This window comes from Loxodonta africana, chromosome 10, assembly GCF_030014295.1.
Source record: "Loxodonta africana isolate mLoxAfr1 chromosome 10, mLoxAfr1.hap2, whole genome shotgun sequence".
NCBI lineage: Eukaryota > Metazoa > Chordata > Mammalia > Proboscidea > Elephantidae > Loxodonta > Loxodonta africana.
Genome location: NC_087351.1, coordinates 14530859 through 14555204, shown reverse-complemented (window position 1 = coordinate 14555204; position 24346 = coordinate 14530859). Strand labels below are relative to the sequence as shown.

The window sequence follows — 24346 nt, the reverse complement described above, 5'->3', positions numbered from 1 at the left end:
ATCTTTTCCTGACTCATTTACAATATATGCAAAGTACATAACAATTATTTTATAAGAGAAGAACAGTTTATCTCCCTGACCCTTCTGTGTTTACCAAAAAAATAAATCTGTTGCCATCAAGTCAATTCCGACTCATAACGACCCTACAGGACAGAGTAGAACTGCCCCATATGGTTTTCAAGGCTGTAATCTTTTATGAAAGCTGACAGACTGCCATATCTTTCTCCCACAGAGCAGCTGGTGGGTTTGAACCGCTGACCTTTTGGTTAGCAGCTGAATGCTTAACCAGTGCACTACCAGGGCTCCTCTTCTATAGATACTGGAAAAAAAGTCTCCACAGAGAAGGAAATATATAATTATTTAGTTGCCTACACTTACAGGTACGAAAAAAGTAAGAAAGATCGTTAACACTACTCACTCTCATCAATGGCAGATTTGTTTTCGGCGTGGCTCTCAATATCCTTGGAAAACCATTCATTAAATTCCTCATGTGAATCAAATAATGTTGGCATGATGAAATGTAACAGAGCCCAGAGCTGGAAACAAAGGAAAAATGAAACGGCTGTGCGGCCACAAGCAGGCAGTGTATGAGAATACACGAAGGCGTGCAGAGAGGAAGTGCAGCCATGTATGTCTGTGTCTAGGCACGTGCATGAGAGAGAAAGTAAATGTATCAACAAGGGCTGCTTTCACATTACAACAGCAAAATTGCATAACTGCGACAGTAACCATATGGGCTGCAAAGCCTAAATTATTTACTACCTGGCCCTTTACAGGAAAAGTTTTTTGACTCCTCTTTGAGATGATCAATTATCTTTTCAAAAAGGAAGGCTATTCTCAGTAATAAGGAATACCACTTTTCAACTTTAGTATGGAAACACCGCTGCATTAGATGGGTAGCCTTTCCTGATGTGGTCACTATTCGTTACGTAAAGACAGAGTAATAAAATAATTCATGGCCATTATGCCAGAGAATAAGAGAATAGCACTGATGCCTAAAAGACCACTTAAAGCAAGCTAGGTTCAAATTCTTCCTTCCTTTTACATGGGCATATCACTCCAATGGGGCACAGGCAAAGAATTCTTTGCTACAGAGCCATTCTGTTTAGCACAGACATAGCCCGAGGGCCTTGACTGGAGCCTACCTCTGCCATGGTGTTCTGAATGGGCGTCCCAGTCAGCAAGAGCCGATTCCGACACTGGAACTGCAAGAGGATCTTCCAACGGACACTGTCCAATAAAATAAGTTAGAAATTCTACATTAGCAGTAAATCTTTCTTTAATTAGCCTACTAAGAACCAATACTTCTAAAAATACTTCCTGAAAAAAATAACAATGACTCGAACAAGTACTTCAGCATGCACACAACTGAAAGATATTATTCAACAAGGTTGAGGACAGGAAACTTACGAGGATTTGACTCCTCTATATTGAAAACATGGGTTAGCCGTGAGTCAGAATTGACACGACAGCAACTAATAACAACAACATACTGAAAACGTGGCGTTAGAGCTTAGAAAAACAACATCCCTCAAACGAAGTAGAGTTCTTTCTTGCTTGACAGAGTCTTCTATTATCTTTGGCCAGTTTAGTTAGAAGCCATTTAAGTAGAAGCTAGTTATCTGTAGGTAGAAAGCTTTAAAATTATTAATCTGTGTGCTTCCAGATTTAAAGCTTTGGAGGGAGCAGAAGAGAAAGGGGGAAGGGTATGAGAAGAAAACAGAAGTGAGTCTCTAGTGATCCTGGCCAGACATGTCCTCCCCTTTGAAAGAGTGCAATACGAAGCAATGCCCTTCAGAGGACAGAGAGTTCCATGGAAAATACTACCCTTGCCAGTGAACATCAACCTTTAAGAAACTACCATGAGCCATCCAAGAGCTAATATAAATACATCAAACGTGAGAATTCTTTTTTTTTTTACACCTAAGCCCTCACTATTCAGTTGGACCTTAAAGGTATTAGAATATTTTAAACGTATTTTATTAAAAAATATAATCTCTAATTCCTGTGGAGGTCTAACAACCATCCAGGGAATGGGACAACCTACATAAAACAGAAGCATCTCCAATCCACATAATGTAACATTCTACTTCCTACTCAAATCTCCTAAGAAATAATCTCTCAAAGACAGGGCAGAGACGACTTCTGCTACGGAAATTTTCTTAGAAGAAAAAACACGTATCTAAATGTTATAATTATTGAGTAGGTGGGTAGAAGTCAAGAAAAATCCTTGCATTCTAAGCATTATAATATTTGTGTCCCGAGAAAAATGCAAAAGGGAATTTTTGCCTTCTGGTCAGGTACATGGCTTATGCAGAGATTATTTTAGGCCATACTCTGAAACGTTCTTGATCTTCACACACACACGCACGCACATAAGCACGTGTGCACACGCGTGCATGTACGCACACACATTATTTTTTGGCCCCCATCTATGGCGTTGGGTTACTACTGCTCCTCCTCATGTTACCTGGAACTACTCTTGAGTGCCTGGGCCTCATCCAAGACCATGTACTGCCACTTGACCCGCTGGAAATACTTCACATCCTGCACTACCAGCTGGTAGCTGGTGATAACCACGTGGAACGGAGCATCCTGAGTGTAGAGGGTCTTCTGTAAATAGGAAAGGGAAGGGTGAGAAAAAGACACCTGGCAATTCATAATACGTAATGAGTTATGGGCTGCGTTTTCTAGGGCCAAGTTTAAGATAGCTCTAAAAATGTGTTTCTCCCACATGGTAGGGAGATGTGCGGTGAACTGAATGATAACTATTCTTAAAGCAGTCATCTTAATCACTATGCTAAAAAGTAGTCCTCAGCTTATTAAAGAAACTTAATATTGGACTTCAAGTTCAGCTGATAGCCAGTAAAATGACAAGCATGTATCAGAAGGAAAAAAAAAAAAAACGGGTGCTCTTGTTCAGTGCCCAGAAACATATATCACATGTACCTTAAATGTTAGAAATTATTCCAATAACTGGAGAAACAATAACTACAGGTGTGTTTACATACGTAAGCTAACAGTTACCTGACTCCAGAACCTCCTGATGACTTTTCTGTCATGAGGGTTTCCCCAGTATGGAAGCACCTGGGGAAAAAGCCAACATGCAGATTACTTTCTACTAATAATCTGAAAACTATCACCACAGACTATTCAGGATAATTTTTAAAAAGCTAATAGAATAAATACAGGAGTTGTTTCTTTGCCAATGGTGGTCTAGGTGATGTGACCAATTCTCCTGCTGACTAAGCAAAAACATATGCACGTGCGCGCGCACACGCACACACACCACACACCACCACACCTGTTTGAAGGCATCAGAGAGCTACTCAGACGATGAAGAACTACAAAGCCAAGTTCCAGAAAAGAAAGGAAGCCAAGTGAGATAAACACAGCATATAATACACTTCTTCCCCCAAGGATGACTGTCCATTTCACAAGTTCTAGTTGAGAGTCTAAGAAACTGAGCAGAGCTTTTTTAGGGACACAGGGCCCACAAGACAAAAGCTCTACTTCAAGGAGAAGAGACTCTGGTAAATGGGAAGCAATGTGACTTCAGAGACAAGATCTTAAAAGGCACCACCATTCCTCCTCGCTTGCTCTCTTAGAGGCCACCTGCCGTGTCACGAGGACCTCTCCTGTGGAGAGGACCATGTTGTGAGGAACCAAGGCCTCCTGGCAACACACATGTGACTGAGCAATCTTGGAAGAAGATCCTCCAACCCCAGTCAAGCCAGCTGATGACTGCAGCCCTTGCCGACATCCTGACTGCAACTTCAGGAGAAGACTCAGAATCAGAACCAGACAGCTATGCCTTTCCTAAACTCCTAACCCATAGAAACTAAGATAATAAATATTATTTTAAGCCAGTAAACTCTGGGGTAGTTCACTAATATACCTTCCAAAGGAGGGAACAATAAGAGTGACACTTGATTTTTTTAAAAAGCCAATGGAACGTTATCCTCAAAGTGCTGAAAAAAAACGCCATCCTAGAATTCTATACTCAGAAAAAATCCTTCTGAAGGTGAGATAAAGACATTTTCTAATAAAAACCTAGATAAATCATCACCAGCACACTCATGATAAAGGAAATACAAACAGCTGTTCTCGGAGCAAAAGGAAAACAATCCCAGATGGAACCTCAAATATGTAAGAAGGAATGAAGATCAACGAAAATGGTGCATATGTGAGTAATATAAATACATCTAAATAAATGCTAATAATAATAATGTCTCACGGGGTTTAAAATATTTTAAAAAATATACACAAAAAAAAGCATGTAGTCTATAGGAGGGGGTGTAGTTAAAATGTACTAAGGTCCTTGTATTGTCTGGAAAGTAGTAACACTATTAATTTATATTGCTTTAAAAAAGCCCAGGATGTACATTGTAATCTACAGGGTATCTACTAAAGGACAGTAAAAGAATATGTAACTAAAGCTAACAGGTGGAGGAAAATAATAAAATATAACCAACCCAGAAGAACATAAGGAAGAAAAAAGGAAAACTGAACAAGTGAAATAAGTAGAAAGCAAACAGCAAGGCAGCAGACTGTAAACTAACACATTAATAATTACATTAAAAGTAAGCACATATACTCCAAATAAAAGGCAAGAAATACACCTTAAAAGTAAGACTAGAGAAGGGCTGAAAGTAAAAGGAAGGGAAAGATATGTAAAAACTAACCAAAAGAAAGCTAGTGGATGCATTTAACATCAGAGAATATAGATTTTAAGGCAAAATCTTATAGAGGGCAATTTCATATTACTAAAATGTTGAACTCACCAAGAAAATAGAATAATTCCAAATTTGTATATATTTCACAGCCTCTCTCTCTCTCTCTCTCTATATATATACATACACACACACACACAAAAAAACCCAAACCCACTGCTGTTGAGTCTACTCCAACTCCAACCTTACAGGACAGAGCAGAACTGCCCCCTAGGATTTCCAAGAAGCAGCTGGTGGATTCGAACTTCTGACCTTTTGGCTGGCAACTGAGCTCTTAACCAGTGTGCCACCAGGGCACACACATATATAAACAAAATAGAAAGGAAAAAAGAAATATGAACAAACTCATTCCTCATGATAGATTTTAATAGTCAGTGACATGAAAGGCAAACAAAAATAAATCAGTAAAGATACAGAAGAATAACAGCAAATTAACAAACCTGAGCTAATCGCCATATGTAGAACAGTGCACTCAACAACTGCAGAATACACATTATTTTTAAACACTCACAAGACATTTACAAAAACTGGCCATATGCCTGGCCATAAAGGCAAGGCTCAATAAATTTCAAAGGATTAAAATAATAAGCATGTTCTTTTGTCACAGTGGATTTAAGTTATAAATTAATAACAAAAAGATACCTAGAAAGTTCTCCTTTATTTGGAAATTAAGAACTATGCTTCTAAATAACCTACAGATCAAAGAAGAACTTGCAATGAAAGACAGAAATTACTTCAAACTGGAAGACGGTGAAAATGTGACTCTGAATGGCTAAAGCCATGCTTGGAGGGAAATTTATAGCCTTAAACGCATGCATTAGAAAAGGCGGTCAATCAACAATCTAAGCTCCAACGCAAGACATTAAAAAGAGAAAAAAGTTTATAAGGAAAGTGGAAAGGAATAATACAGATAGAGCAGAAATAAATAAAATAGGAAACATAATAAATAACTCCGAAAGCTAAAGGTTCATTCTTTGAAAAGACCAATAAAACTGATAAATCCCTGGGCAAAACCAACAAAAATAAGAGGGCAGAATAATCAATTTCAGGAATAAAAAATGGTACACTAACTACATAAAAAAAGTAAATCACGTCTCATGGGAAAAGAAGAAGTCGGAGGCACCAATCGTATCTAGAACCATAAACAGAGCGTTACTCTGAGACCTGCCAAATAAACTTTCAGACTGTTAGCATCATAGATCTAAGTATCTTAGGAATGAAAGTGCACTTTAAACCTGAGCAGAGTCTACACCCTAACAAGGTTCCCTAGGAAAGTGAACACGTTTCTGACAATCTAAAGGAATAACAGGTGCCTGGGCTGTGCGAGCAATTTGCAGTCAGCTGCTAACCTAAAGATTGGCTGTTTGAACCCACCCAGTGACAATGCAGAAGAAAGGCCTGGCAATCAGTGTCTGTAAAGATTACAGCCAAGAAAACCTTACAGGGCAGTTCTACCCTGTAACACAGGAAGGTGTCACTACAGTCAGAACTGACTTAATGGTTTAACAGGTTTGATTTTGTTTTAAAGGATTAACGTTAATGGATCAACTAGAGCAAAGGTCAGCAGAGTTTTTCTATAAATTGCCAGATAGTAATATTTTAAGCTTTGCAGGCCATATGGTCTCTGTTACAACTACTCAACTCTGCCATTGTAGTGTGAATGAAGCCATAAATAAAACATTAAAAAAGAGTGTGGCTGTGTTCCAATACATATATATTTGAATTTCATATATCCTGTGTCATGAAATATGCTTCTTCTTTTGACCTCCTTATCAGCCATTTAAAAATGTAAAAACCATTCTTACTTCAGAGACTGTAAAAAAACAGTGACCACTAGAATTGGCCCATGGGTCACAGTTTACTGACCCCTAAACTGGTGCTGCCAGTGGCTCTTAGGGAGAAAGATGTAGCAGTCCGCTTCCGAGGATTTACAGCTTTGGAAACCCTATGGGGTCACTATGAGTCGGAATCGACTCCATGGCAGTGGGTTTATTTTTTAAAACTAGAGTACCAAAAGCTAGGTTCAATATATAAATGAAAACTCGATTTCAAGCTTAGGTACAAAGTCAAAGGAGAGGTGCCAGTGACATAAGTAATATCACAGTGCCATCTACTGGCCAGCGGAGGACTACTGAAAACTTAAGTGGCTTGGTAGAAATTTTTAAGACTGTATTCTCAACTTCGTGATTATTCAACATGTACCAAACATCACATGAATGGGGCAAAAAGAAGAAACACACAAATAAACACCAAAAAAAAAAAAAAGGAAGAAGAATGATGGCGATCTCCACATTCCACATGGCCAACAACTGAAGAAACTACATATTCAACAAATTACCTTAGAATGATCTCACTTTTTTAGAAAAGTGAAAACGAGTCAGTCAAGTCAAGCAACAGACCTAAGGTGCCTTGTAAACAGCTTCTAAATTTGCAAGTCAGCCACGAAGGTGGAACCACCACAGTCACAAAGCTGCCCCAAAGTGGGATACCCCAGGTGTTCCTACTCCTTATGGACCATAAGCCAGAAGGAGACTGCCTCCCACCCGCTACGTGCAATCTGCGACTACTACTGGAGAACCCAAATCACAGAGATCATGGCAACATCCCCGGATACATAACCCCCATAAAATCCTCACCATGGGTCTTCATTATCACTATAACACTTAATTCATTTTCCCTTTTTACTTGCAAACAATTTTATAAATCCCACCCATTCTTTCTTATCTATCACTTTCCATAATAATCTCCTGTTCGAATCTTGTCCACATCTCACCCAACCTGACACGGTATATTCCCTGCTGATTACCTCCTGCCTGAATTCTTCTCCTCTGAATTAGTTAAACCACCTTTCACATTACCTACTTTAAACATTACAACCTGGACTGAGACCAAAGATGTGGCTTTGGCGAATCAAGGAGATCCATTTTATGAATATATTTGGAGGCCAGAAGGAACAATGCCATAAATTTAGAGGACATTTGACCCGATTATATGATTTGCCCAAATCTACGTTAAATCAGCAAGATAGATATCTTCTATTATGACAGCTAGACCAGAAGTATCAATTCATATGGCCTAATGCAGCAAGGCGCTCAAATTGGTCTGTGGCTTTCCCGCTTACGAAATATAAAGATACACTATGCTCTCTTCTTGCTCCTATCAGTAACTTTTATAGGAAATACATACAAAGTATTTTGGAAACAGCATAAGAAATTTACAACTATTATAAGCAACTAAATAAATCAGTGGGGCAGCAAAAGAAGAATCAGGAAGTTTATTTTAAAAAGCAGCAGAGCTTTTTGCTGGATTTATTTTTACCTTAAACTTAGGCACAAATCTAGTGAACTCCTGGTGCCAATTGTTAAGTGTAGAAGCAGGTGAAATTATTAAGAAAGGTCCCCAAATGTTTTCTCTCTGCAACAGAAAAAAATGGGTCACCCAACTGCAGGAAAACTGAAAATATTTAATTCAAAATTATAATTAATGACAAAAGCAGTTTAAGAATGGGAATCACATTATAGCAAAGGAAATCTTCAAATCCAATAATATTCTATGTTAATAATGACAACATAGGCAATAAAGTTGCTCGCATATATCTTGAGAAAAAATCCCGAGTGATTTCTCCCTCCCCTGACCTCTTTCAGGTTCTAATTTATATCGTTCGCAAAGCATGATGACATACTGATTTACACGTGTTATCTTCCCCATACTAGGGTATCCTAGCAATTCTGCTATTTAACTGGTATAGAGTTTTAGCTTTTTTCAAAGTGCTTTTACACATAATTTCTCATTTAATTCTCACAAAATTCCTACAAGGTTTGATATGACTCCCACTTTACAGAAGACGGAACTAAACCTCAGATAGTTAAAGAAAAGTCAGTTCAAAAGAGGTTCCATGACTTGCCCAAGTTTATACTGCTACTAAGGGTCAGGCTGAGATGTGGGGTCAGCTCTTCTGATCCAACTACAGTGCTCTTGCTCTACACTGGTGGTTCTCAATGAGGGAAGGGGGGTCAAACCACACATGCTCAGAAACTGTCCTAGCCCTGCCGAAAACCAAAGCGTTACACCATACTGCCCCTGCGTAAAGGCCTTAAGGGCAAGGATCAGTCCTACTGTCTTTGAATGCTACGGAGCCTAGCTCAGTGCTTTGTAAGTGAATGACTCTCAATAAATCATTTGTTGAATGGCTGATACTAAGTATACAAATAGTAATAGAAAATAACCCTAGGATCTAGAGAGAAAAAGATAGAGAAATGACATCTACCTACCTCAGCCAGATGGGCCAGGAGGGCAATGCTCTGTACTGTTTTACCAAGGCCCATTTCATCAGCAAGAATGCCATTAATACCCTGGAAAAAAACACACATGTCAACACCTTCTGCTTTCCATCACACGGTGTTCATCTCACTGCCAAGAGAAGCGACCAAGACAACAGGTTTGTTGAAACAAAAGTGACTAGAGATACCCAGCCTCAGCACTATTATCCAATGCCATGATGATTCCTTTGGCCAACTCTACAGCTACAACTGTGAACCATAATACATGGCATGAGCAGGCCAAGGGCTGTTCTTCAGCTAATCTAACCCAGGCACAAAAGCAAACAGTCAGGTTTACCAAGACCACTTAAGGCAAAGTATATTTATGACAGAAATGTTCTCCAGGTTATAAATACAGACATCCTTCTGCCTCTTGTCAAAGAATAAAGCTTTTTAAAGGTGGCTGAAATTAAAATAGTATCTTATGCTCATTTTATAATTACACTGAGCTAATGACTTTAGGAAAACTGTTTAACAACCAAAAGAGTGTGGGTATGACCAGTTCAGATATTTACCTGTTCATAGAGATTGGCCAACCAATTCATGCCTTTCAGCTGATAACCTTTCAACTTGCCATTAAAAATCGTGGGCTGTGGAATATCCTCGCCAGCCCGGATGGATGGGTTTGCCAGGCTGTAACTCTCCCCAAACCCACTGCCAGACTTGTTTGCTGCCCGTAGGGCGGCTGCTCGGCTTTCTTTTGCATCTTCATCAAATGATCTTGTCTGGAAATTAAAAAAAAAAAAAAAATTAGAAGAAAAATATAAGAGAAAAGAACAAATGTAAATAAAATCTCCAGTGACAACATTTCTATCCTGTGCTAAGAAAAATAACTGGAACAAAATGTCTGACTATACAATTTGATGCTGTAATGTAATATATCATATTATATATAAAACATAAAACATTGTAACAAAGCATAATTCTAATATAATTTAATATAATAATTACACCAGAATATATTTTTTGATGGATATACACTAATCCATATTACAACATCAAGGAATGTGACTGACTGGAATTGTGGGGGGAAGGTCACATCTGTGTCCATCCTTTTCTTGGACCCTGTCAAAAGTATATAAAGGCTTCTATGCAGTATAGTAAACTGTGTTTTCTCTACTCAATTCAATCCAACTGCAAAGTAATTTTTTATTTCATTAAACATCCCCATACCACGAATAACAGAGAGCAAGCTACTTACTACCAAAGTGAAAGAAAGCAGTAACTTAGCAGTTTTCTCAAGACGTGATGATTCTCTTAAAACGCAAAGAGTATGCTCTTTTTCACTAAACCACCATGATGAATTTCATACCATATTACCCATGATGACTCAAGAGGACAAAAAAATTAGGCAAACTGACCTAGCCTCAATTCAACACACTCCTAAGGCTTAAACGAATAAGCCTCAACCCTACACATACTCACATACAGGTACACACACAGGTCAATGCTTTTCACTAAAAATGTGACTAAGACTAAAGAAAGGCCGCTTAAGTAAAAGGTTGTGGGGTGCTTTCAGAGCCAATTAATTTATCATTTCATCTTTAAGACTCACCCGAGCTTGGTGAATATGGTAGGCATTTTCAGCATTCTTCAGGGCCTGGGCCTTGAAATGGTTACTATCTGGAAAGGAAAATTTGCACATTCTCACACTTTATCAGTCGATCTCCTTCAAAGAAGGGATTCATACCAACACATGAGGACCCCTGATTCTCCCGTTCTACTCATCTTTAGGCTGCCCGGGGTTGGGGGAGGAGAAAGGCTCAAATTCTTTTACTGAGTGAGGTAAGGAGCAGGAAGTGCAACGGAGGCAGAGGACTGCCATGATCTCCAGGAGCCAAAACCAGCTCACAGAAACCACTAGAGGACTTAGCTCTACTGTTTCCCAGTCCTGGGTTCGCGAAGCAAAGCCAAGAGCTAGCACAAACAAGACAATGAGGATTCAAAGTTTTGATATATTGATGCTGGGTGAACCTATTCCAGCTGAGAAACACAGACATGTGTAGCCCTCAAGATATTTTGACATTCCTCTTGTATACCTAACTCACATGACCTTGATCACTATCTCTCTTAAACTCCTCTCAAACTTCAGCTTAATTCTTCCCTTCCCGAGTGGTCACAAAAATGTCCCAACTGAATAGTTTTTCTTATGCTTGCATTACCAAGCAGCTTTTTATGTGAGAGATGATTTTCTCTGCGGATACATGTTCACTTAATTCGTCTAATTCAATACTTTCTATTTCTACCAGCAAAGCAAAACATAAAAAATAATCCCCAAACTTGTAATACCATATCCTTTCCTTTTCAAATTCTCTAATAAAATTTATTTTATATGCTTGTTTTATATAAACACACTTTCCCTACTCCGATACAATTGATCCCCCTTTTCTGATCAATACTACCTATCAATAAAGATAAAAAATTAGGCCTTAATAATGTATGTAACTTTAACTTCCTCTAACTCCTGATTCAGGACTCACCATAATCCTCTTGTGTGATGTTAACTACCACACCTCCACCAATGTCAATTTGTCTCTGAGTAGAACTGTCTTCCAGTTTTCTCAGGATTTCTTCCTGGATTCCATCATGACCCATGTCTCGTTTGCGACTCATGAAGTGGGCATACAATTCCGTCTGGGTGATTAAGAAGTTCAGTTTTCGCTGTTGCCTCTTGGCCTGAAGGAGGAAAACAGTTAAAAATGAAAAAGAGCCAAATCATCAATTACATTCAAGTAGTGGTCAACACAATTCAACAAACCTGGGTTTTTTGGGTTATATATAGGTTTACAAATCCTTTACACCTTTAGAAAGGTAAAAACTGCTAATGAACAATTTTAGCATAACCAAAACAGTGGTACTAAACACAAGAAATAACCTTCAATATGAAATCTTTTCTCCATCAGACTTGTCTAAAATGCTTTTTTTCTTTGCTAACCACTATTTTGTAACAGAACTGAGACAAAAACTAAATTCTAACAACATATTCTGCTTCGTAACCTATGTATGAAATAAATGGATATCGCTTTATCACTTTCAGAAATGTAAACATGTCAAATGCTCTTCATCACCAAAACTCAAAATAAGTGAGTAGAAGCTATAAAATATTCCGAAAGTCGATGCAGGAGCAATCTGAGAAAAAGAGGTCCATCAAAGGAAGAAAGCATTCCAAGAACCTACAACCTAATAGTTCATTTGTGATAAAGAAAAAAATAGGCCAAACACACACACACACACACTTTTTTTTTAATGTAGGAAACATAAATTCAAAGTGATTCCGAAATAACCAAATAGCAAAATAATCATTTGGTCAATAAATGAAATTGTACTGCAAGAAAACAAACAAACAAAAAAAAACAAGTGAACAAATAATCCAAGATTATATGATAAATAACACATGCTTTAAATACCAAATTAAAGAGTCATTACTTTTGGATAACTTTTATAATTCATACGAGGTATAAACTGATTTACCCTTGATCCACTTCCTCAAAAGAAAAACAATAATAAAATAAGGAACATGGCCAAGACAAATGTCCTAAAGTGTACTTTACAAAAGTGTGCTACATAAAGTTATCCTTTCTCTTTAATTTTATAGCACTTGAGGCAGATTAAAATTAGAAGAAAATTCATCTGAGAGACAATTGAGCGACTTTAAAAATGGGTACTCATGTTCCAAAGCTGAAGTGCTATAAAGGAAACCTTCCTAAACTAAAACAGTTAAGAAAAATGATAACATCTCTAAAGTAACTGCCATGTGTTTAAATAAACTAAGAAAACAATAAAGACCAGTCAAAAACAGTTTTATTTCAAAAATTCAGAGACAACCACATGAGTCAACATAATCATGGTTATAACCCCCATGAGTCAGCTATCAGCACACTTCAGGGAATGTCTTACATACCCAGGTCATAAGCCAAGTTGCCTGCAAAACCTCAAGATCTGCAGCTAGCTCTCAAACGCTTCTAACTCAGTAAGCATTCCCACCAGCACCAAATATTTACTAACTCAATGATACATTTACCTTGCATGCAAAGATACAGGCTACCCAGAGGACCTAAGAGAACTATACAAAATCCATATTCATTCTCAAAGGCAAGAAGAGAAGGTCAAGAGCTCAGAAGAGGCTCCTTAGCTTCACTTTGACAGGAGCACTGCTTGTACCTGAAAGAAAAGATCTTCTAATCTTTTAATTCTCTTCTTTCTCCAAACCTCAACTTTCCCTCCATTCATCCCAACTGATTTACCAATGGTAACACAATGGTTGTGTCCTCTTTTTCTCCCCTCAACAATACACACAGCCTGGATCAGCTGACATCCGGATTAGCAACAGTGATGGTCATAGGTTAAGACTGCAGACTGGGAGGGATGGGGAAGCGGAAAACTGGGCTAGCGTCCACTTTTGTGTCTCGCCCTAAATTTGGCATCCTGCCCTGATCTACCAACAAATCAAACCTATAGCTAGCACCTGCGACCAAACCAGCCAAGACAAGCTGTTTTCTTTTCTTCTTTGTTGATGTTCCTTCAGAAACATAAAGAGAAATAAGGCTGCACAGAATAGGGAGAGTCAGCACAGAAAAGAGAGGTGAAGATCAGGGAGAAGACCTTATTGAAACCAAAAAACCCGAATTGGCTTACTGGACTACCATCACTATCCTATGGTCATGCCTTATAAAAAAATCTGATAGCTTTACTAGTTAGACTTATAATTTATGAAGTACAAACCCATTTCTGGATATGGCTGCTTAAGGTAATTAGGACTTTCAAAAATGTATGCTTTTGTCCTACCTCCCGCATTTCCTCATCCAATTTCCGCTGCTCCAAAGCTTCTTTCTCGGCCCGCTTGCGGTGCTCCTTCTCCACCTTCTCGTACTTCTTCCAGTACAGAAGCATCTCCTTGGTGAGGCGGCGAGCACGAGGCAAGGTCTCCTTACAGTTCTTTTGGGCCTGCAAGGCCGCACGGCGCACTTCCTTCATACACTGGTGGGCAAGCTGCAAAAAACAGCAATGTTATCACAACAGGGGAGGACCCAATAGCAGGGGCCTGTTCTCCCTGGGCTCTAAAACACAGCAGCTCTCTATTGGTTTGGTGCAGGCAGTCCTCCTATGGGCATGTCTTTCACTCTCTCCCCAATCCCTGACTGATGCCACTATACAGTGACCCAGTCTCAGATACCCCGAGATAACAATAAAGATGAGGAATTCACAGGTTTATTGCCTTAGAAGATGAAATAAAAGCTCAAATGGATAGCTAAGAAGGACTTGAGATGTGCTGGGAGGTTACAAAGCATATCACACACACTGAGAATAACAGCTGTCACTGTTCACATGCTAGGTACCATTCTAAGCTTAAATGTTAATTTATTCTTAAAAAAAATCCCTATTAAGTTGGTATTATTATCATTCCCATTTTACAGATGAGGAAACAGAGTACGGTTGAGTGGCTAGCCCAGGGAAACACAACTAGTAACATCATCTCATCTGATCCTGACAACTCTCAAAGGAAGTTGTATTACTTCCCTCAACGCAGAAGTACTGACATCATCTCTTCGTAGATGAACAGGCTGAAGTTCAGGGAGGTTCAGTGATCTCCAAAGGAATCAGAATGGGCAATGGTCTTACCCAAAAAGGTTCAAATACCAGAGCTATTTTATTTATGAAACAGATTGCGAACACTTAGAAATTCTCTTAGGTACTATTAGATTCATCCTCAACAGGGTACAACAGACAAGAACAGCAAAAATAGATCATAAGAAGAATATAGTTCAGCAAAACAGAAAATATAAAACTACAATTTTACCTTTCGGCTATTGGTGAGAAACAGGTTATGAGCTGAAGCTTTCTGCTTGTTGGCCTAAAATTTTAAAAAATAACATTTAAAATTCATTTTATTTATAAGATTATGTAGACGGCGGCTGTCTTTTATTCGAGTCAAAAAATAAAATGTTAAGCCAAACATTTTCAAGAGACATCTAAAAGCCATCCAAAAAATACAGTCTTAGCACCATACATAAAGCTACTAAAGAAACATTAAGAAGAATAAGTTAGTGTTGTGGCTGCTTTAAATAGAGAGTCCTCTGTATACATTTGCAAAGAATTTAAGTTATATATAAGGCTTAAAATAGATTAGGAAAATATAACTACATATCCAAACCTGGCACCACCCTGATTAAACACACTGCTTTCCAGGGCCAATCTGCAAAGACGCTGAGACAGCAGAGTACCCAGAGTAGGTAAGCTAGCCTTCCTGTCTGTGACTGAAGAGAAGCCCTACCCTGCACCAGGGTTAACCAGCCGACACTATTACTCAATCTCTGCCACCACATACGCCTCCTCGTCTCCAACAAAACATTCTGAGGGAGATCTAATACAAGATGAATCACAGCCTGCGAGCCAGTCTCCAGCTTACCGTGCCTTTAACTCCAGCTTAAAAAAAAAAACAAAAAACAACTCAATAGTAAACTGATTTTCCGTTTGATATAGGAGAAGACACAGAAAACGCAGAGCTGAGTGGCTCCCTGGTGTTCAAAAGCCCTTCCTCCTGATTATGAAGAAACAATGGATTCAAGGTTACCCACCAAAAAAAAAAAAAAATCAAACCCATTGCCTTTGAGTCAATTCCAACTCATAGTGACCCTACCGGAGAGAGCAGAACTGTCCCATAGGGTTCCCAAGGAGCGCCTGGCCGATTCGAACTGCTGACCTTTTCGGTTAGCAGCCACAGCATACTGTAGCTCTTAACCACTGGGCTACCAAGGCTCCAAGTTACACACAGAGGGCCTGAATGTCATTTCCACTTCAGACTATCTGCTTAAGGGGAGTTTTTAAGACATTTTCAAAAACTTAATGTTATTAATTCTTACGTAGTTATTGCCACTTTAAAGCCAAGGTTCCTAAATATTCCAACTGAACAGTCATTCCTTGTCATGAGAAACCTCTCTGCCAAGCTACTACACAAGTTTTTTAATAACTTATCCCATCGAGAATGTTCATAAGGAAAAATCTCTCCACAAAATTTATTACTATGTGGAAAACAGTGATTTTACAGTGGAGAAGCATCACCTTACTAAAGGATCAAAGTGAGTATCATCAATATTGGGACAGATACGTCCTGTGCCTCCTGGTGTGATACACCAAGGACAACTCATCACTCCTGCAGTAATTCTACCAAAATGTATACCAGAATCTAATCAGAAACAGAAGACAAGCCCAAACTGAGAGACATTTTACCAAATAAGAGGCCTATGGCACAGTGGTTAAGAATTTGGCTGCTAATCAAAAGGTCAACGGTTCGAACCCACCAACCACTCCGTGGGAGAAAGATGTGGCAGTCTGCTTCCATCAAGATTTACTTGCAAACCTTACGAGGCAGTTCTACTCTGTCCTATAGGGTCACTGTGAGTCGGAATTGACTAGATGACAGTGGGTTTGTTTTTTGAGGTTTTTTTAATACCCAACATCATAAAAGACAAAGGCTGGGCACTGTTAAAGGTAACAGGAGATTCAAAAGACATAACAACTACATGCAACATGTAGTCCTAGATTGGATACTGAACTGAACGGGGGACGGGGGCTATAAAGGACATTACTGGGCAGCTGATAAAATCTGAATATAGACTGTGGACCTGATAATACTAAATTTCCTAATTTTGATAACCATACTGTGGCTATATATATAAGAATGTTGTTTTTCTCAGGAAACATACACTGAAGTATTAGGAGTAAATTTAGCACAGTTTCAAACTGACCCTCAAAATGGTTGAAGAAAAGAGAAGTACGTCTTGGGGGCACAATGGCTAAATGCTTAGCTGCTAACAGAAACATCAGTGAGCAGAACTCCCCAGCGGAAAGACCTGGTGATCTGCTCCCATAAAATTTCAGACTAGGAAACCCTATGGCGTAGCTCTATCTACTCTGCCCTGTAGGGTCACTATGAGTTGGAATTGACTCGATGGCAAACAATAGCAGCATACATAACACACAGAAATATACAGAGAATGATAAAGCAAATGAAACAAAATGCAAACTGCTATGTATTGAAATGTGTGTCTCCCCCACCCCCTCAAATATGTGCTATAAATCCTAACCTCTATGCCTATGGTTATAATTCCATTTGGGGATGGGTTGTCTTTGTTATGTTAATAAAACACAAGTAGTATAAGGTGTGTCTCAAGTCACTCTCTTACAAGATATAGAGGGAGATTAAGAAAGCAAAGAGAGGGAGGAGAGACATCAAGCAGATCACCCAGGAGCAGAAGCTCAGAGAGACAAGGATATCCCTCCAGAGCTGACAGAGAGAGAAGCTTTCCCCTAGTAAGGGCACCATGAATTCAGACTTCTAACCTCCTAAACTGTGAGAAAATAAATTCCTGTTTACAATTGCTAAATAGGAGTAAAAGATACATGGCAGTTCTTGCATGATTCTTGGTGTATTTTTTCTAACTTTTTATTCTGAACTAACTTTAGACCCTCAGAAAAGTTGCAAAAAATAGTACAGAGTTCCATTCCATCCCTCCCCCTGCTTCCCCTAGCCACAGGACAATTATTAAGAAAAGGAAATTAACATCAGTACAGTGCTATTAACCACACGTACAGGTCTTATTCGAATGTCAGTTTTTCCACTAACGTCCTTGTACTACTCCAGGATCCCATCCAGGATTCCACATGCCATTTAGCTGCTTTTCTCCTTGGTCTCTTCCAGTCTGTAACATTTCAATCTTTCTCTTTCATGTACTTGACATTTTTTAAAAAGTACCAATGAGTTGTTTTATACAATGTTCCTCAATCTGGGTTTTCCTAAAGTTTTCTCATGACTGAAACAAGGTTACACGTTTTGGGGGAGAGTACCGCAGAAACGGTGTGTTCTTCTCAGCACATCATATCCAAAAGCTCATGGTGCTGACATCTAAATTACCAGTGATGCTTACTTTGCTTACTTGGTTGAGGAGATTTCTGCCAGTTTTCACCAGCATAATTACTATCTTTCCCTTCATGTTAATACGTATCTTAGAGAAAACACTTTGAGTCTATGCAAACCCTGTTTCTCCTCAAACTTTTGCCCTCTAATTTTAGAATCCATTAATGGACCTGGTCTGAAATAATTATTACTGTGGTGTTTGCCTAACGATGATTTTTTGTGTCTTTCTACATTTATTAATTGGAATTTTACTGTAAGAAAGAGCTCTCTTCCCAATCTATTTAATCAATCGTTTATTTATAACAGTATGGACTCATGAGTACTCCCCTTATTCTATGACTTAAAATTCAATACTATTATGATTTGGAAACCCTGTTGGCGTAGCAGTTAAGTGCTATGGCTGCTAACCAATGGGTCGGCAGTTCGAATCCACCAGGCGCTCCTTGGAAACTCTGTGGGGCAGTTCCACTCTGTCCTACGGGGTCGCTATGAGTCGAAATCGACTTGATGGCACTGGGTTTGGTTTGGTTTATCATGATTTATTTTGTTCCTCAAATTGTTGCATGGGCCATTAGGGGTCCCTGTGTTTCTGTGACAACTCCCATCTTTTTTCATGCCCTTCCTTACTTTCTGGCCCCACAAGATGTTTCATCAGGCTCATCCTGTTAAGTGAAAAACGCAAAACACAAACAAGTATCTACAGTACGTCACCTTGTATGTAAGAAAGGTTGGGATATAGGAAAATAAACAGGTATCTGCTTATTTGTACAAAAGAAATTCAAGAAAGATAAACCAGAAACTGAAGTGACTGACTCTCAGTAGGGGACAGGTGGGAAAGGGGAGGAATGGGAGCAAAAGAGCAGGGATGAAGAGGGAAACACTAAGTATATCTTCTTGTATGGCTGACCCTTAGAATCATACGGATAGATACAGGAATAGAGATGGGTGTGTATTTATGGGTTAGTCTATATATCTATAGACTGCCCCGGTCCTGGAATCAACCAATTCTCCAAGGAGCACTGGTTCCTTTTACCATAGAAAAAAAGGTGTTTAGAAATCAAGATTTGGGCGCCAGGCATCCCCAGTGCTACTGGGATGTCATTGATTCTAGGTCCTCTCAGCAGACAGAGCTAGAAAAAGTATGTACATAGACTACTCCATATATACACACTCATCTCTATTTCTGCATCTATCTGTATGATTCTAAGGGTCAGTCATACAAGAAGATATACTCAGAGAAGTGTCTCTCCCTCCTCATCCCTGCTGTCTGTTCCCATTCCTCCCCTTTCCCACCTGCCCGCTACAGGGAGTCAGTCACTTCAGTTTCTGGTTTATCTTTCTGGAAATTATTTGGTACTAATGAGCAGATACCTGTTTATTTTTCTATATCCCAGTCTTTCTTACATGAAAGGTAACGTACTACAGGTACTTGTTTTGCTTTGCTTTTTCTCACTTAACAGTATGTCCTAGAATTATACCACATCACCTCAGAAAGAGCTTCATTCTTTTTTTAACAGCTATATTGTACTCCATTGGAGAATGTACCATGGTTATGCAACCACTCTCTTATTATGGGCATTAAGACCGTTTCCCGTATTTTGCAATTACAAATACAGGGGTACATGTATTTCTGTCTTGATGGAGGTGTATTCTCAGGGTAAAGCCCTAGAAACAGAAGTGGCGGGCTGAAAATAAGTGCATATGTAGTTTTGTCAGGGAATGCCAAACTTCCCTCCAGAATGATGGTTCCCTCCAATCAGCACTCCCATTGGCAATGATGAGCATGCCGTTTCCCCGAAGTCTCCTCAACAGAATGTGTTAACAGATTTTAACATTTCTGCCAGTGTAACAGGTGACAAATGGTGTCTAGGTGTTCCTTAACTTTGTTTCTCCAACTGTAAGACTCTGAAACTTTTTCATATGTTTGAGGGCCATATATGTGCACACACACACATATATACTTTTTGCGGGGGGGGGGTGGATCGTCTATTCATATCTTTTGTCTATTAAGTTTTTAGTCCTTTGTCCCTCAACTTTTAAGAGTTCTCTATATATTATGGATAACAGCCCTTTGTAGAGCACATTGTGAATAATTACTTCCAGTTTATCAATTATCTTTTGATTTTTGTTATTTTTATGTCATGCAAAAATTTATTTTTATGTAGTCAAATTCAGCAATCTTTTCTTTTACTGCCTCTGGATACAGTCAGTTAGAAACCCCTTTCCCACATAAATTTCTTAATGACAAGGTGAAATCATTTTTTTTCTTCTAGTATCTGTATGGATTCATATTTTACAGAGATCCCTAATCCATTTGGATTATGTGTGTGAGATACAAACCTAATTTTATCTTTTTCCAAACAGCTATCCAACTGTCCCAGCGCTTTTTATTAACAAGTCTGCTATAATCTATTCCACTATTCATATACCAGTACCACATTCTTCTAATTGCACAGATTTTATAGCATGTTTTCATGTTTGGTGGGGTTTTGTCAGCGTTTTCCTAGCTCTTTTTCCAATATCAATATTTCTAACTCCATAAAACAGCTTATGGTATTTCTATCAGGACTGAACTGAATTTATAATGAGCACTATATAAACAATTTCACTATCCTTGCAACTTTTAAATATGAAACACGTCAAAATAAAATGTTATAAAAAATAAAGAACGCCTATACATGTTTCTTTTCAATCATTCACTTTGTCCTAGTACCTGTGATTACTCAACATCGCAACGTTTATAAATTCTCTAAGAAACATACCACCTCCTTTTTAACTTCCACTATTTGGAAACCCTGGTGGCGTAGTGGTTAAGTGCTACGGCTGCTAACCAAGAGGTCAGCAGTTCTAACACGCCAGGCGCTCCTTGGAAACTCTATGGGGCAGTTCCACTCTGTTCTATAGGGTCACTATGAGTTGGAATTGACTGGACTGCAGTGGATTTTTTTTTTTTTTTTTTAAATCACCTATCAATTTTTGCTGTCAAATCCCTGTTGCTGCATGTAAGAAAACTGTATTCCTTTCTCAAAGAAGTTTCCCTCTGTTTTTCTGTCAAAGAAGCATCACACAGTTAGTCCTAATTTTGTGAATTCTGACTCAATTCTTGAAAAATGGTTAACTGAAGAGAATACTACTCCACATTCTCTTAATTCCAACAGATTAATTTAATTTCTGAAACACAGGTATAATCCATTAAGGTACCAATCTCTCACAACACACTCTTGGAGGGCAAGGGGCACCCACTCACCTTTGGCAGTTCCTTTTTCACAATGCTGAGCCATACTTTCCTGCGACGAGCGTTAAGCTGCTCAATGGATAAATGCTTCTTCTTGGTGCCAGGTGGAGGTGCATCATGAGAGAATTTGGCAAAGACTTTGGTCTGGTGGTGGTGGCGACGAGGGGATTCCTCAGAGGAAAGTTCTTCATCCCTTCGTCTTTTTTTCTTCACTTTTTTTAACTTGGCTGCAAAGGAAACAGAGGCTCATGAGGTTGCATTTCTTCCCTAACACATGGGAGAGAGCCACAAAACTATCTCATCACTTTAAGAAAATTCAAAGTTTCTTCTTCATTCCACCTTAGGCTAGAATGTTTATCTCTTTATATATTCAGGTCCATGAATATTCCAAGAGGAGGATCTCACTGCCTTGAAAAAGAAAACTGGATACCCTCTCTGCTTACAGGAAAGAGAAACACAGAATAAAACCTGAGAACCTAGTTTCCTTTGAACCCAATTGGAAAGGAGGTAAAGGGAATATCATGGGCTCAATTAATGGTCTCAAGGAAGGCCTTATAACTACTTGGTGGCAATGTAAGGTGGTTAAAGAGGCTAACAGAGAAAGGAAAAGAATGGATTAAACAATATGACACTAAGACTTTCAAAGACAAAATCATCTTTGATAGAGGAAGGGCCAAGATGGTGGAGTAGTCAGGCACCTCCAGTGAACCCTCTTACAACAAAGACCCCGAAAAAACACATGGAACGATTACATTTATGACAAGCTAGAAGCCCTGAACATCAGAGGCACAGTCAGAAAACTGACGGAGCAGCAGGTGGAGGGAGAGGGAGAGAGAGACTGTTCTGAAGGAAGCAGAGAAGAGTTACCTGGACCTGAATGCGAGGATCCCTCAGGCACTGGTGGTAGCATTTGGCCGCAGTTTCCTCACGGGAAACGGCCAGCTGCACAGCCTACTCCCACCTCCAGAACCAGAGAAGAAAGGCACTCTCGCCAAAAGCTAAGTACTTGTGTATATTTTACCACACCCCCAACCCAGAAGCCGGCTTCAGTGGCTGTCGATTTCCCTGGGCCTGAGATAACTCTGGTTGTGTGCCCTCAGCCATTGTTCCAGCCTTGGAAAAGGAATAAATTCACAACTGGGGAAAAGATAATCTGCCAGCTCCACTAACCTGGGGAGCTCAGAACAGAAGCGGCTCCTAACTAGGCATAAATGGTCCATAGACGTTGAATACCTTTCCCCTCCGCATGGACCTGTGTGGGCCTATTTCAGGAGAACAAGCCCTTGTTGGCAGACTAATTGTTTCAGCTGTGCAGTGGAGAAGTGGGTGTTTGATGTTTGACACCACTTTGCCTATTAAACAGGGTCCTCACCTTCCCACATCAGGGGCCTAAGGACGGGTGGCTCCACTCAGGTCACCAAGCCACTGGGAATGGGGTACAATGATAACTAGTACCTCTCAGTCCTCACAACCAAAAAATTGGGTGCCCATGGTCCATACGCAGAACTCACCCACCTGTGCGCTCTAGGGAGCAGGGGGGTGCTTTCCTCAAAGACATTCGCAGGACGGATGGCAGCCCGCTGCCTTGTTGAGAGCCTGACACCCTGCTGCAACCAGATACCGGTATCTACACCAATCACCCCTGCCCCTAAGACTGTAGGGCAGAGTCTATACCACACACTTGATGACCAACCACCTGGAAACCTGAGCTGAAGCCACATAAGAAAAATGAATGGACTCCCAGGCTCACCTGGAAACAGCTATATCAATCTGGTGACAGGACAATAGAGCTTCAAAGGCGAAAATAATCAAGCTAACTCACTCAAGCAACCTATTTGGACATACCAAAATAAAACTAAGCAAGAAGCTAGGATATACTAAGCAATCATAAAATAAACTAATATAGTAACTTATAGATGGCACGGAAACAACAGTCAGTATCAAATAACATAAAGAAGCAGACCCTGATCGCTTCAACAAGCTCTAAAAACAAAGAATCCAGGGATCTTCTGGATGAAAGTGCCTTCCTGGAATTACCAGATGCAGAATATAAAAGAATAATATACACAACTCTTCAAGACATCAGGAAGGACATGAGGCAATACACAGAACAAGCCAAGGAACACAACGATAAAGCAGTTGAAGAAATTAAAAAGGTTATTCAAGTACATAATGTAAAATTGATTAAGCTGCAAGAATCCATAGAAAGACAGCAATCAGAAATTCAGAAGATAAACAATAAAATTACAGAACTAGAAAACTCAAAAGAAAGTCAGAGGAGCAAAATTGAGCAAGTGGAAGGCAGAACTGGTGCACTTGAAGATAAGGCACTTGGCACCAATATATTTAAAAAAAAATCAGATAAAAGCATTAACAAAAACAAAGAAAAATTAAGAATTATGTGGGACTCTACCAAGAGTAATAACCTACGAGTGATTGGAGTACCAGAACAGGGAGGGCTAACAGAAAAAACAGAGAGAATTGTCGAAGATTTGTTGGCACAAAACTTCCCTGATATCATGAAAGATGAGAAGGTATATTACCAAGATGCTCATCAAACTCCACGTAAGGTAGATTTTAAAAGAAAGTCAACAAGACATATTATAATCAAACTTACCAAAACCAAAGATAAAGAGAGAATTTTAAGAGCAGCTAGGGATAAACGAAAAGTCACCTACAAAGGAGAGTCAATAACAATAAGCTTAGACTACTCGGAAGAAACCATGCAGGCAAGAAGGCAAAGGGATGACTTACATAAAGCATTGAAAGAAAAAAATACCAGCCAAGAATCATATATCCAACAAAACTGTTTATCAAATATGAAGGTGAAATTAAGACATTTCCCAAAAACAGAGGTTTAGGTAATTTGTAAAAACCAAACCATAACTATAAGAAATACTAAAGAAAGTTCTGTGGTTACAAAATCAGTATCAGGTATCAACCCAAGCCTAGAACACTGGACAAAGCAATCAGATATCAACACAGACAAGGAAATCACAAAAATAAATCAAGATAAAAAAATGCTGAAAACAGGGAAAAAGTGATGTTATTACGCAAAAGACAACATCAAAACAATAAAGAGGGACTAAGAAATGCAGTCAGATCTTTCATATGGAGAGGAAGTCAAGGCACTATAAAGAAATAA

General features: G+C 39.2%; 1 protein-coding gene across 3 annotated transcripts in view; it reads right to left on the bottom strand.

The window, feature by feature from the left end:
* Nucleotides 1–24346, bottom strand: part of INO80 (INO80 complex ATPase subunit) — a 134350-nt gene that overhangs the window by 68135 nt on the left and 41869 nt on the right. For all 3 annotated transcript variants that reach the window (XM_010598353.3, XM_003418664.4, XM_023558669.2), the window contains exons 7-18: nt 21214–21428; nt 14850–14903; nt 13838–14041; nt 11533–11728; nt 10608–10675; nt 9568–9777; nt 9005–9085; nt 8052–8147; nt 3028–3087; nt 2471–2613; nt 1146–1230; nt 419–536 (exon numbers count right to left, since the gene is read on the bottom strand). In XM_010598353.3, coding sequence (XP_010596655.1) covers nt 419–536; nt 1146–1230; nt 2471–2613; nt 3028–3087; nt 8052–8147; nt 9005–9085; nt 9568–9777; nt 10608–10675; nt 11533–11728; nt 13838–14041; nt 14850–14903; nt 21214–21428 — 1530 coding nt within the window. The remainder of the gene's footprint in view (nt 1–418; nt 537–1145; nt 1231–2470; nt 2614–3027; nt 3088–8051; nt 8148–9004; nt 9086–9567; nt 9778–10607; nt 10676–11532; nt 11729–13837; nt 14042–14849; nt 14904–21213; nt 21429–24346) is intronic.